General features: G+C 46.4%; 1 protein-coding gene across 1 annotated transcript in view; it reads left to right on the top strand.

The window, feature by feature from the left end:
• Positions 1-866: 866 nt before the first annotated feature.
• LOC138580921 (serine protease 33-like) overlaps positions 867-14050 on the top strand; it is a 187660-nt gene continuing 174476 nt past the window's right edge. The window contains exon 1 of the mRNA XM_069651853.1: positions 867-972. Within this exon, the coding sequence (XP_069507954.1) occupies positions 924-972 (49 nt within the window). The 5' untranslated portion in view covers positions 867-923. The remainder of the gene's footprint in view (positions 973-14050) is intronic.

The following is a 14050-nucleotide window of genomic DNA, read 5'->3' as shown; positions in this document are numbered from 1 at the left end:
TCCATGCACCATCTTATTTAAACGATTTGGTGCAGACTGGTCACGGTACAGCAATGATTACATACCATATGCATTGCCCTTGATCATGGATTACCTATTGCCGAGTCTGTAATAGTACAGCTGGATGTGCCTGTGTGGGTGTATTTGGGTGTGCTTAAGTGTCACGAGAGGCTCCTGGGGCCTGCTTGGCACTTCCTTAAATGAAATCACTCTCGAATTTACTGGAAGTTGAGCATGAAGAGCGGTAATGCCATTGCTTATGGCTATACTTTTCAACAAAAGAAGAACTATGTAGAAGGCAAAGGTAGATAAGGAAAATGTGAGCGCTCTAATCAATGGGTAGGGTGACGTCTTGACAGGATTGCTGTGAAACTGGTAGAGCAGCATTCTAACCAATCTCTTGCTGCCGAACAAGGGCCTTCCGGCTGTTGTAGCAAACACAGGTAGGACTGTCAACGAGACACATGACACAGGCCCTCATTACGACCCTGGCGGATTTCGCGGTGCTAAATGCACCGCGAAGCACGGCGGAAAGCCGTCGATAGCGCCATGGGGGTTGGCGGATTCACCACCCCATGCCGACCTTGGCGGAGCGGTAAATCCCCAATCCCCATTTTACCCTTCCCCATTCCCATTCTTGCCCCATAGGGTATAATGGGAGTGGGGAAGGAGTTAATTACGCCGCCGTAAAGTACGGCGGCGTAATTAACAACGAGGTCCCTTAGCGCCATGGTTTTCTCCGCCCGGCAAAACCAGGCGGAGAAAACCTCCATGGCGCTAAGGGAACTCGTAGTACGGCGGACGGGTCCGCCGCGATTAGCGCTGGCGGAAACCCACTCCGCCAGGGTCCTAATGAGGGCCACAGAGTTAAGGCAGACTAGTCACAGAAAGCACAGAGGGAGCTGCCAGTGTGAGCACAAAGCATGTCTCGCCCGTCGTGGTTTGGGGTGATGCTGCTCTCCCTCAGCCTAGGTGAGTTTGTATGTTGGTCATCCGATGTGTGTGTGGCAATCGTTTCAGTTCAATGTGCATTAGACAATTGGTATTCTCAAAGTTAATGGCCAAGACTAGTGCAGATGTTGGGGCACCAGGAATATAGGTCAGCTGTGACCAATTGTGGGTGATCTTGAGAGCATTTGGTCCTTTAGGAGTTGTGTTAGAGTGAGGCAGTCTCCTCAGGGTGCTGCGGTTTCCTTTGGCCTCGGAGTGGGGACCAATGTGGACGAGTTTACGTCACCGACATCTGAGAGTTCCCTTTGCGCTAAAGCCTCCACCTAAATTAAGGACTTCACTGATGGCCATCAGGGCGAGGCTTCTACCAGCTGTGGTCTCCAGCACTTAAATGTGATACAACACGGCGGCTCCAGTTCTGTACACATTGGTTTGATCTGGGGAACTTTTCACTGTCCATGCCCTAGACGGTTGAGTGTCTTCCTACTGGGTGACCCACAGTGCCTCTGTCATGCACACATAGTTGAAGTTGCACACACGTGCCTTTCCATGACACATACCAGCGTTAATGGACCTATGAGGTTTCCTCGACTTTTTTGCCCTAATTACATTTTGCTGTTTACTGTTAAAAGCGGGAATCCCAGTCCCCCCCGCCCCCCATCTCCTTCCTCCCCCTTTCCATAACCCTAGAAAAATGTAATTCTGGGAAATGGTTGGTCAGAAAAAGTGGGGGCTCCCGTGTTAACCATTACTGCTGACCCCCTGGTGTAGCTGAGCCATCAGTGGGAACCGAGTACACTGTACGCTAGTTTTGATAGAGGATTATGGGAACTTTAAGCAGTTTCGGTCCAGTTTACTATACATTATATTTGGGATCAACGAGCACTTACAATGGTGCAGTGTGTTTTGTGGTTGTCTGACATGGGAGTGATGCTCATAAATACAATGTCCACATTTTTTTCTCCCGACCCCATAATATTCGTTCCCCAAATATTCTAGGAAGGGTATAATTATATATTATACAAATTATTACCTCCAATCCTAGAACTTTTGTGGAAAGTGTTTGATTTTTTGGAGGTTAAATTGTAGCGAAATGTCGCCATCTGGCGGCCGTTTTCACTTGATACTGGAATATTGACCAGTTGCAGCATAGCTCAGTGGGTTAAACACCCGCTCATGAGACCTGGGTGCTGCTTGAAAGTCCTAGGTTCAAATGTGGAAAAGCCAGCCTTTTACCTCCTGTGTGTGATGAAAACAGGGTCGCAATGACCCCCAAAGACTTCTTTGCCAACATACCATACGTGGCTAAAAAGTTCTTCTTTAAAACATTGGATGGGAAGGTTGGGGAGTTATTATGGAATACTGGGAGGAGGAGGGTATTATTAGCATACAATACCTATGGGTTCAAGAATGTTTTCGAAAGCGACAGGCATGGTGAGTGCATTCATTGCCTTTACCGCAATCACTCACCTGAGTAGAATTGGTGTGGTATAATAATCCCAGAAATTCACAGTGGTTGTGCATGTGGAAATAAATGATATACGGGTGCAAACTCATTAGTTGAAGAAATCAAAATAACGTTGCACACTGCCCATAAGCAGACCTTGGGATGGTGGAGCGGTGTTGGGGTTGTTTACATGGGCTCTATGGGGGTCAGTGTCTTACCTACAAGCCCTCCACACGGATGCCCCTAACGCTATGCTGATTGACAAAAATGGCCTTGTTTCTATTTCAGGAGCATTCTAATTCTAAACAAATATTTTGAATCCAATAATTCTACACGAATCAGTGCAATTTGCAAATCGTGCAGACATGATTCACTGTCTGTGCATTGGGAACAGAACATGTGCACATCTACCATTGACCTGAGGAAAAATCTGTTTGGGAAAAGGAAACCTTATCACCAAAATATGTTTTGCACCGAATAAGAGAGACTGATGTTAGAGCTATATAGTTCTCACTGCAAGAGCGTGAGACCACCGGACTCTGTATATATGGTCCAATGTTACCAACATCTTAAAGTTAGGGTGAGTGTTGTGAAAAATGAAGTGAGCACCAAGTCCAGAGTGCATTGTGTAATTAGTGATTCAAGCATAAAACCCCTTTTTCTCTGCAACATTTTTTAGATATAAAGATCTGTGGTCATTCTTATGTTTCCAAAATGCTTTTCGAAGTCATGCAAAGCAGGCTGGTACCCTCACTGATGTTATTTGTCCCCTTCCCCTTTCTCCTAGGGTTTTATTTTGAAAGCGTACACTAGGAGTGTACCATAATGCCCACACACCACACCTCTCTCTCAGCCACTAATACTGCTGTTACACCATCCATTTCTGATCACTCAATTGTTTCCACCACCTTCCTCTTCCCACCCTCTGACCTTTCCGTTCCGTTTGCTCCACCTATTATTAATGATTCCCAACAAGGGTGAAACACGTGTATGGGGTTGCTGGTGGTACTCTCGTTCAGGTTGGAATTGCCATTGCATTTCGGTGCTGGGCTGCCCCTGGGCAGGACAAAGACTGATATGCAAATGGATATTTCCCATCTGTGAAAGGCACAGTGAGAAAAAGCAGTGGCTGCGAACTCTCAAGTGGTTAATAACCACTGAACAGGTTATCAAGCCTTGTTCTATTGAGAGAGGGGCGCCCGCTACCTTTGCAAACCAAATTTCAAGGAACCTGGGATTGGTAACCCTAGGTCTCCTGGGGGCAACCAGACGTGGTCTCCCTCTCACTGTGCTTAGAGAGGCATCAGCTTCACCTCACTGATGATCCCCAACAAGGGTGAAACACGTGTATGGGGTTGCTGGTGGTACTCTCGTTCAGGTTGGAATTGCCATTGCATTTCGGTGCTGGACTGCCCCTGGGCAAGACAAAGACTGATATGCAAATGGATATTTCCCATCTGTGAAAGGCACAGTGAGAAAAAGCAGTGGCTGCGAACTCTCAAGTGGTTAATAACCACTGAACAGGTTATCAAGCTTTGTTCTATTGAGAGAGGGGCGCCCGCTACCTTTGCAAACCAATTTGCAAACCGTGCAGACATGATTCACTGTCTGTGCATTGGGAACAGAACATGTGCACATCTACCATTGACCTGAGGAAAAATCTGTTTGGGAAAAGGAAACCTTATCACCAAAATATGTTTTGCACCGAATAAGAGAGACTGATGTTAGAGCTATATAGTTCTCACTGCAAGAGCTTGAGACCACCGGACTCTGTATATATGGTCCAATGTTACCAACATCTTAAAGTTAGGGTGAGTGTTGTGAAAAATGAAGTGAGCACCAAGTCCAGAGTGCATTGTGTAATTAGTGATTCAAGCATAAAACCCCTTTTTCTCTGCAACATTTTTTAGATATAAAGATCTGTGGTCATTCTTATGTTTCCAAAATGCTTTTCGAAGTCATGCAAAGCAGGCTGGTACCCTCACTGGTGTTATTTGTCCCCTTCCCCTTTCTCCTAGGGTTTTATTTTGAAAGCGTACACTAGGAGTGTACCATAATGCCCACACACCACACCTCTCTCTCAGCCACTAATACTGCTGTTACACCATCCATTTCTGATCACTCAATTGTTTCCACCTCCTTCCTCTTCCCACCCTCTGACCTTTCCGTTCCGTTTGCTCCACCTATTATTAAAAGGATATTTAAACCTTCTGCCATTCCCCCTTTCTCTCTGACCTACAGTTCTCACTCTCCTCCTTCAGACCCAATGCTTCTTCGACCAACACCGCTTTCTCCAGCTTCCAATCCCTACTATATGACTCATCCTCTCCTCACTTCCCACTACTTACGTTCACCCCTAAGTCTCAGCCCCCCTTAACCATGGTTCACCCCATTCATATGCTCTCTCCACATATCCATCGGCTGCTGCATAAATGGAGGTGTACCCACTCGGCTGAAAACCTGCAAATCTACCTCTGTGCCGAAAAAACACTCTGAAGTCCACTCTTGTTAGAGCAAAAATGGAATTCCACCCAGCCCCCATTGACTCTCACTGCAACCATCCTACAGGGCACCCTAAACTCACTCCTAAATCTATGCTTATCAACTTCATACTCACAGCTAATGACCTAGCTGTATACTTTGCTGCAAACATTTCCAGAATTAGAGACTCCCTCCTGACCTTCCTCACACTCCCTCCCCCTATATTTTACACTCTGCCTCCTCTACCATCACTCTTTGCCTCTATCTCCCACTTTAGTCACACTAATACTGATGAAGTTCTGTCTCTACTGATGGAGGTTAACCCCTCTTGTGCCCCATCAGACCCTTTTGCCCCTCAGCTAGTCAAGCCCAGTGCCCTCTCACCTCGCTGAACTCTTCAATCTGTCCTTTGACTTGCTTTCCTTCTGTTTTCAAAACAATCACAGTGATCCCTCTCCTAAAAAGCAAGGGGCTGCCCCAAACCTACCGGCTAACTTTCACTGTTTGTGTCTCCTTCTGCACTATTCTAAAGTGCTTGAAAGGGTTGTGTTTAACCGTCTTACCAATTTCATAGACATCTACCACCTTCGAAACCCCCTGCAAGCAGGTTACCACTCCTGTCACTCCATAGAAACTGCTCTTATGTATGTGCCCAAATTCATTGTCTCTGCTTCCAACCTATCCTCTATCGTAATTCTCCTAGACCTGTCTGCTGTCTTTGACGCTGTCGATCACTCTGATATCCTTAATACTCTTTTTCTTCTTGGGGTTCGTGATCGAGCACTTGCCTGGATTGAATCCTACCTCGCACCTTGCCAATTCTCTGTCTCCTGGAGCAACAAAACCTCTAAACTCACTTCTCTAACTGTTGGTGTTGCACCAGGCTCAGTCTTGGGTCTGCTCTTGGGACACTAATCACCTCCTTTGGGTTCTCATATCAACTATTCATGGACAACACCCAAATCTTCTTCTCTTTTCCTGAACTCTCCTCTGATCTCTCTATCAACATTTCTAACTGTCTCTCTGCCGTTGAATATTGGATGGCTTTGCTTTCACTCTCTGATGTTAAACTCTATCAAAACAGAGATGATCTTCTTGCCTGCCAAAGCTCTCTCTCATCCTCTGCCTATCCAGTTCCCACATGACAATCTCCCCTACTCTTCTTCAGCTAGAACCCTTGGCGTAATCTATGACCCTTCTCCCACTTTCTCTACTTACATTTCCAAAACTAGAGCAGCAAAACTGGAGCAGCTCTCCCCAAGTATGCTTTCTGTCCTCTCAACAAGATAATTAACTTTGCTACCAGAACTCTGTTTGAACTCCCTCACTTCACACCTATTCCATCGTACTGTCACCAGGCTGGATGGATGATGATGCAAAACAGGGCCAGATTTAAAAGTCTTCTCCTGGTTCACTAATCTATCCACAATAAGGCACCACTGTATCTATCCCCCTATATCCAACTCCAAAAGCCCTCCTGTAATCTCTGCTCTGCCTCTTAAACTACCCCATGACTCTTTGCCCTCCCTGTGATTCCTCTTTCTTCTGCTCTTTCTCTCTTCTTGCTCCACTTGCATGGAATTCTCTTCCCCCAGACATCCGAGAAACAGTCCACACATTTGTTCAAAACCAAACTAAAAGCATACCTCCTCATCTCTGAGTTACCCTATTAACCTACCTCTCATCTTTATGTTACCTATAGAACTATTGATGATATTGTTGAGGGGCCACTGTTGAAGAGTGTCGAGTGGCTATCAGGTCACGAAGACCGAGTGCCCTTACATGCTGATGATCTCCTACAGTATATGGGAAACCCCTGTCGTTCCAACCCCAGGGTCATGGAACATCAGCAGGCTCTGCATCACTTCAAACAAATCAGTACTGCTCCCGGTTCCGGGGGGCTCCAACGCGATTATCCCTGGCTATACCTTCCAGTTTGCTACGGATACCTTGAAATTCCTCAGCATTCATGTTTGCCTGAACCCCAGCTCCTTTCTGTCCCACATCCTGATGCCAGTTACCAGCAGGTTCCAGGCGATACTCGATTTTGATTGCCTCTGACTCTCTCACTGCTCGGCTGCGTGGCCTAATTTAAAATGATGTCTCTTCCCAGATACCTATATGTCCTTCAGAACACTCCCGCTAAGATCTCGACCAGTGAATTATGATAGATGGAACAGACTCTATGAAAATGACTGTGGGTGGAGGTTACAACCTAGGGTAGCCCTTCAAACGCTTTGTCGATTGGCCTAGGAGGGATGTATTGCTCTTCCAGATATCCAGAAATACTATAATTCTATTGGGGGCATAACTGACTGTGGCCAATGAGTGGCTGCACTGCAGCCTCGCTTACGCACACATCAGTCTTGAGTGATACTGGCTATGGCACTACAACCTATGTTATAATATATGGGGGAGTTCGCATCCACGGACTGCCACTCCCATCACTACAATTAATTCACGTTACTAGTCAAGTGACAAAAACCGATGGGCTAGGAAGGAGTGATAACCCTTGTTGCCCCCTTATGGAATAATTGAAACCCACCAGAGATATACAAAGAGATGGCGGATGAAAGGTATCCGACTTGTGGAGATGTGATAGCTGAGGGTTGACTCACAACATTTCAGGACATACAGGTACTTTTACAGTTACTGCTATCAGACAGTTATCTATATATCCGATTTAGAGACAATCTGTATGCCCAATTTCACACTGCGTAAGACTGCCAAGAACAAACCCCTTTGGAATCCAACCTCAACACTGAATTAATCCCCAAATGGTCCATTTCTACCCCCCATTATCTCTTGAGACTTAAATTAAAGGGGGAGGTGGATGTAGGACCCATAGATGAGGGGGACTGGCAGGAGGCACCTAAATGTCTCAGCCCGGTCCAGATTGATTCAGCATAAAGTCTCCTCTAAAAAGATCTTGCTTTTTGCAGCTAATAGCTCAGATATTGGCTCTGAGGGTACTGGACTGCATGGACTTTCCATACATAGAGTGGTTGGAAACTACCTGTCAGATCACTTCAAAGTTCCACTGCTGATCATAAGAAGTGGCCAATATCGTGAAGGGAAATGCCCTCTCGCTGCTAGAATTAGGTTATGATATCAACCAACATATATGTAACGAGAGGAAGGGAAGGACTTCCCCTACTGTGGAAATTCCTTTGAAAATAACTGTAGAGGATCGAGGACGCTTGGTCCCAAGACCCAAGACAGACGGGTTAATAGCACACAAGAAGGGACCCCGTGGGACTGGTTATAAGCTTTTCTGCCAACAAACCCAGAGAAGAGGCCGTGATCTTAGGTGATTTAATCTTGGAATACCAGAGTGCACACACACTTGCTAAATAACGAATGGGGTCCTCAAAGATGTTGATTACAGCAGACATTGTCATGCTACAAGAAACTTGGCTCTTAGATGATTTGGCAAAAGATGGCATTGCTGTTTATGTGGAAAGGGCAAAAGAGGGGGTGAAAGGACAACCAATGGTTGGCCTGCTAACAGCATGCCTTACCTAGTTGCAATCAGAAATGATAACGCATGAAGATGGGGAGCCACATGTTTTAATAACTAGACTGGTGTTAAATGATGCAGTCAAGATATATAACCCTCTTGGTGGCAAACACACAAATAGGATCCAATCGTATATTTATGAAGTTTGTTAGAAAGGTATATACTGGAATATACTGGAATTGGACGACTGGGTGATTGTCGATGAGGACCTAAATGCCCATTGTGTTGATGTGGTCAGGGGGCATAATGGGGCAGGAGTATGTGCAGGTATTAACAGTCAGAGCAGGATATAGAGTGCCTTCTTCGCTGATTTAGATCGGACTATGTTGAGTGATCTAGGAAAGGTGGATGGGAATCATAAATACACCTGGAGACGGGGGAATAAAGATACTATCTTGAACTATATTTATGCCAAAGATAAAGTAATGAATCACACGATGAAAGTAGAGGGGATTTTTAACAATTTCAGTGACCATGCGATCTTAGTACTGACCCTATCAGAGCTGTTGTTTCATTATAGGAAGAAACAGTTGGGAAAAGTCACCTTTAAACACCGGTCAGAACAGAGTGGATTGGACTGATCGTAATATCCAGGTAATTAGTGAATATAGACAGAAGCTACCCAAAGAGGTTTTTATACCATTGGTAGGTCTCTCTCCCAGGAAATTGTGGATTGAATGAAACAACTAACATTGTCCTTTATTCCTCTTGGTAAGGGTATAATACACCAAGATCAGGAAAAAAGAACACATTTGACCCAGAAATTGCTCGCCGTAAGAGACAACTGAGGAGTGACATAAGAAACCTTAGAAACAGTGATTTGGAATGGACAATGTATTTTGTAAATTTAGAACAGATTAATAATATATTCCATGATTGGATAAAGGGGTATAAAAGCTCCCAGAATAAAAGTTACTGGCAGGAAATGTGTAGTCTTTTAAAAAGTGGAAAGGGCAAACAAATGTGTGAGCTATTTAGGAATATAAGAAGCAGCGCATCTCCAGGACTAATTAATTGTGTCCAGGAAGAACCTGATACCACTGGTCAGGGTGTGGAAGGTGGAGACTGTTACACACGTGCCATGATGTTTTATTTAGCAGGAAAATAAAGGAAAAACCCTAACTAACCCTATTACTAAGAGGGGTCAATACTAAAGATGTTGTCAGAATGTCCATAACTAAAAGTCCACCATCCTGTGTCAAAATCAATTTCTTTCCCTTAGACTTTTAACCAAAACTAAAGGGTTGTCTAGTCTTCTTGATGCAGAAGAATGCTTTGCCCCTCCTGCAGCGCTGGGCAGACCCGCTGTTCTCCCCTGCCAGGTACTGCCACGAGGAAGATTCACCCTGCAGGAAGTCTCTTTCACTTTTCTGGACTTTCCCTAAACCTTATTCACTACCCTGCCAGGCTCCTTCCCACTTCTTCTTTCTTATCTTTGGGTCAGAGACCCTTTTAGTAGTGTCACAAGGTTTCTTATTTTCTCTCTCTGGACCCCAGACCCTCTAAGTGGTATTCCAAAGTTTTTTATTTTCTCTCTCAGCATCACAGACCCTCTTGGTAGTGTCCCAAAGTTTCTTATTTTCTCTCTCAGAGTCCCAGACCCTTTTGATAGTGTCCCAAAGTTTCTTATTTTCTCCATCAGGGTCCCAGACCCTTTTAATATTTCTCCATGGCTTTTTAGTTCCCAAGCTCCTTCCCTGAGCTTTCTATAATTCCTCGGAAAGCCCCGTACTTTCACAGCGTGCTCCTGGTCTTGTTTCTTGGTCTCGGTCTCCACAGGGACTCCTGAGTATGTCTTTCCTTCTACTCGGCTGCACACGTCTCGTCAGCACTTCAGTGGAGCTGGACTGCGTGTCTTCCTCCAGCCGCATGGTTTGACGTTCTCGCAAGCCTCTGCCTTTCTCGGTTCCTCGGTTCGGTCGGCCTGGGCACGGTGGACCCCATATGGATGACCTCTTCCTAGCAGACATGTCAAGTTCAGCAGCTTCAGTATTATCGGTTGCGGAACCAGTGCTTTCCTTGCATTGCCTCCAAGGGGGTGGACTGACAAACATGTCAGTCCTTCTTTCATTTTTAAACAACTTGATACTTGGAAACAAGAATGTTTGTTTGGTTTCTCAGAATGATTCACAATGGCTCCACGCTTCCTCCTCATCCGAGTAGTTTGCAAGAGGTTGTCATCATTATCAAACCTGATCTTCTTTGTAACAGTATATTGAAATGGTTTTACAAAGGTAGCGGGCGCCCCTCTCTCGCAAGAACAGACATGATAACCTGTTCAGTGGTTATTAACCACTTGAGAGTTCGCAGCCACTGCTTTTACTCACTGTGCCTTTCACAGATGGGAAATATCCATTTGCATATCAGTCTTTGTCCTGCCCAGGGGCAGTCCAGCACCGAAATACAATGGCAATTCCAATCTGAACGAGAGTACCACCAGCAACCCCATACACGTGTTTCACCCTTGTTGGGGATCATCAGTGAGGTGAAGCTGATGCCTCTCTAAGCACAGTGAGAGGGAGACCACTGATAACCACATGATAACCTGTTCAGTGGCTGCGAACTCTCAAGTGGTTAATAACCACTGAACAGGTTATTAAGTCTGTTCTTTCGAGAGAGGGGCGCCCGCTACCGTTGTAAAACTATTTTTCAAGGAACCTGGGATTGGTAACCCTAGGTCTCCTGGGGGCAACCAGACGTGGTCTCCCTCTCACTGTGCTTAGAGAGGCATCAGCTTCACCTCACTGATGATCCCCAACAAGGGTGAAACATGTGTATGGGGTTGCTGGTGGTACTCTCGTTCAGGTTGGAGTTGCCATTGCATTTCGGTGCTGGACTGCCCCTGGGCAGGACAAAGACTGATATGCAAATGGATATTTCCCATCTGTGAAAGGCACAGTGAGTAAAAGCAGTGGCTGCGAACTCTCAAGTGGTTAATAACCACTGAACAGGTTATCAAGTCTGTTCTTTCGAGAGAGGGGCGCCCGCTACCGTTGTAAAACTATTTTTCAAGGAACCTGGGATTGGTAACCCTAGGTCTCCTGGGGGCAACCAGACGTGGTCTCCCTCTCACTGTGCTTAGAGAGGCATCAGCTTCACCTCACTGATGATCCCCAACAAGGGTGAAACATGTGTATGGGGTTGCTGGTGGTACTCTCGTTCAGGTTGGAGTTGCCATTGTATTTCGGTGCTGGACTGCCCCTGGGCAGGACAAAGACTGATATGCAAATGGATATTTCCCATCTGTGAAAGGCACAGTGAGTAAAAGCAGTGGCTGCGAACTCTCAAGTGGTTAATAACCACTGAACAGGTTATCAAGTCTGTTCTTTCGAGAGAGGGGCGCCCGCTACCGTTGTAAAACTATTTTTCAAGGAACCTGGGATTGGTAACCCTAGGTCTCCTGGGGGCAACCAGACGTGGTCTCCCTCTCACTGTGCTTAGAGAGGCATCAGCTTCACCTCACTGATGATCCCCAACAAGGGTGAAACATGTGTATGGGGTTGCTGGTGGTACTCTCGTTCAGGTTGGAGTTGCCATTGCATTTCGGTGCTGGACTGCCCCTGGGCAGGACAAAGACTGATATGCAAATGGATATTTCCCATCTGTGAAAGGCACAGTGAGTAAAAGCAGTGGCTGCGAACTCTCAAGTGGTTAATAACCACTGAACAGGTTATCAAGTCTGTTCTTTCGAGAGAGGAGCGCCCGCTACCGTTGTAAAACTATTTTTCAAGGAACCTGGGATTGGTAACCCTAGGTCTCCTGGGGGCAACCAGACGTGGTCTCCCTCTCACTGTGCTTAGAGAGGCATCAGCTTCACCTCACTGATGATCCCCAACAAGGGTGAAACATGTGTATGGGGTTGCTGGTGGTACTCTCGTTCAGGTTGGAGTTGCCATTGCATTTCGGTGCTGGACTGCCCCTGGGCAGGACAAAGACTGATATGCAAATGGATATTTCCCATCTGTGAAAGGCACAGTGAGTAAAAGCAGTGGCTGCGAACTCTCAAGTGGTTAATAACCACTGAACAGGTTATCAAGTCTGTTCTTTCGAGAGAGGGGCGCCCGCTACCGTTGTAAAACTATTTTTCAAGGAACCTGGGATTGGTAACCCTAGGTCTCCTGGGGGCAACCAGACGTGGTCTCCCTCTCACTGTGCTTAAGAGGCATCAGCTTCACCTCACTGATGATCCCCAACAAGGGTGAAACATGTGTATGGGGTTGCTGGTGGTACTCTCGTTCAGGTTGGAGTTGCCATTGCATTTCGGTGCTGGACTGCCCCTGGGCAGGACAAAGACTGATATGCAAATGGATATTTCCCATCTGTGAAAGGCACAGTGAGTAAAAGCAGTGGCTGCGAACTCTCAAGTGGTTAATAACCACTGAACAGGTTATCAAGTCTGTTCTTTCGAGAGAGGGGCGCCCGCTACCGTTGTAAAACTATTTTTCAAGGAACCTGGGATTGGTAACCCTAGGTCTCCTGGGGGCAACCAGACGTGGTTTCCCTCTCACTGTGCTTAGAGAGGCATCAGCTTCACCTCACTGATGATCCCCAACAAGGGTGAAACATGTGTATGGGGTTGCTGGTGGTACTCTCGTTCAGGTTGGAGTTGCCATTGCATTTCGGTGCTGGACTGCCCCTGGGCAGGACAAAGACTGATATGCAAATGGATATTTCCCATCTGTGAAAGGCACAGTGAGTAAAAGCAGTGGCTGCGAACTCTCAAGTGGTTAATAACCACTGAACAGGTTATCAAGTCTGTTCTTTCGAGAGAGGGGCGCCCGCTACCGTTGTAAAACTATTTTTCAAGGAACCTGGGATTGGTAACCCTAGGTCTCCTGGGGGCAACCAGACGTGGTCTCCCTCTCACTGTGCTTAGAGAGGCATCAGCTTCACCTCACTGATGATCCCCAACAAGGGTGAAACATGTGTATGGGGTTGCTGGTGGTACTCTCATTCAGGTTGGAGTTGCCATTGCATTTCGGTGCTGGACTGCCCCTGGGCAGGACAAAGACTGATATGCAAATGGGTATTTCCCATCTGCGAAAGGCACAGTGAGTAAAAGCAGTGGCTGCGAACTCTCAAGTGGTTAATAACCACTGAACAGGTTATCAAGTCTGTTCTTTCGAGAGAGGGGCGCCCGCTACCGTTGTAAAACTATTTTTCAAGGAACCTGGGATTGGTAACCCTAGGTCTCCTGGGGGCAACCAGACGTGGTCTCCCTCTCACTGTGCTTAGAGAAGCATCAGCTTCACCTCACTGATGATCCCCAACAAGGGTGAAACATGTGTATGGGGTTGCTGGTGGTACTCTCGTTCAGGTTGGAGTTGCCATTGCATTTCGGTGCTGGACTGCCCCTGGGCAGGACAAAGACTGATATGCAAATGGATATTTCCCATCTGTGAAAGGCACAGTGAGTAAAAGCAGTGGCTGCGAACTCTCAAGTGGTTAATAACCACTGAACAGGTTATCAAGTCTGTTCTTTCGAGAGAGGGGCGCCCGCTACCGTTGTAAAACTATTTTTCAAGGAACCTGGGATTGGTAACCCTAGGTCTCCTGGGGGCAACCAGACGTGGTCTCCCTCTCACTGTGCTTAGAGAGGCATCAGCTTCACCTCACTGATGATCCCCAACAAGGGTGAAACATGTGTATGG

Source organism: Ambystoma mexicanum, chromosome 3p, assembly GCF_040938575.1.
Source record: "Ambystoma mexicanum isolate Mex_15411 chromosome 3p, UKY_AmexF1_1, whole genome shotgun sequence".
Lineage (NCBI taxonomy): Eukaryota > Metazoa > Chordata > Amphibia > Caudata > Ambystomatidae > Ambystoma > Ambystoma mexicanum.
Note: the sequence above shows the minus strand (reverse complement) of the source record. Positions and strands in the feature narration are given on the sequence as shown.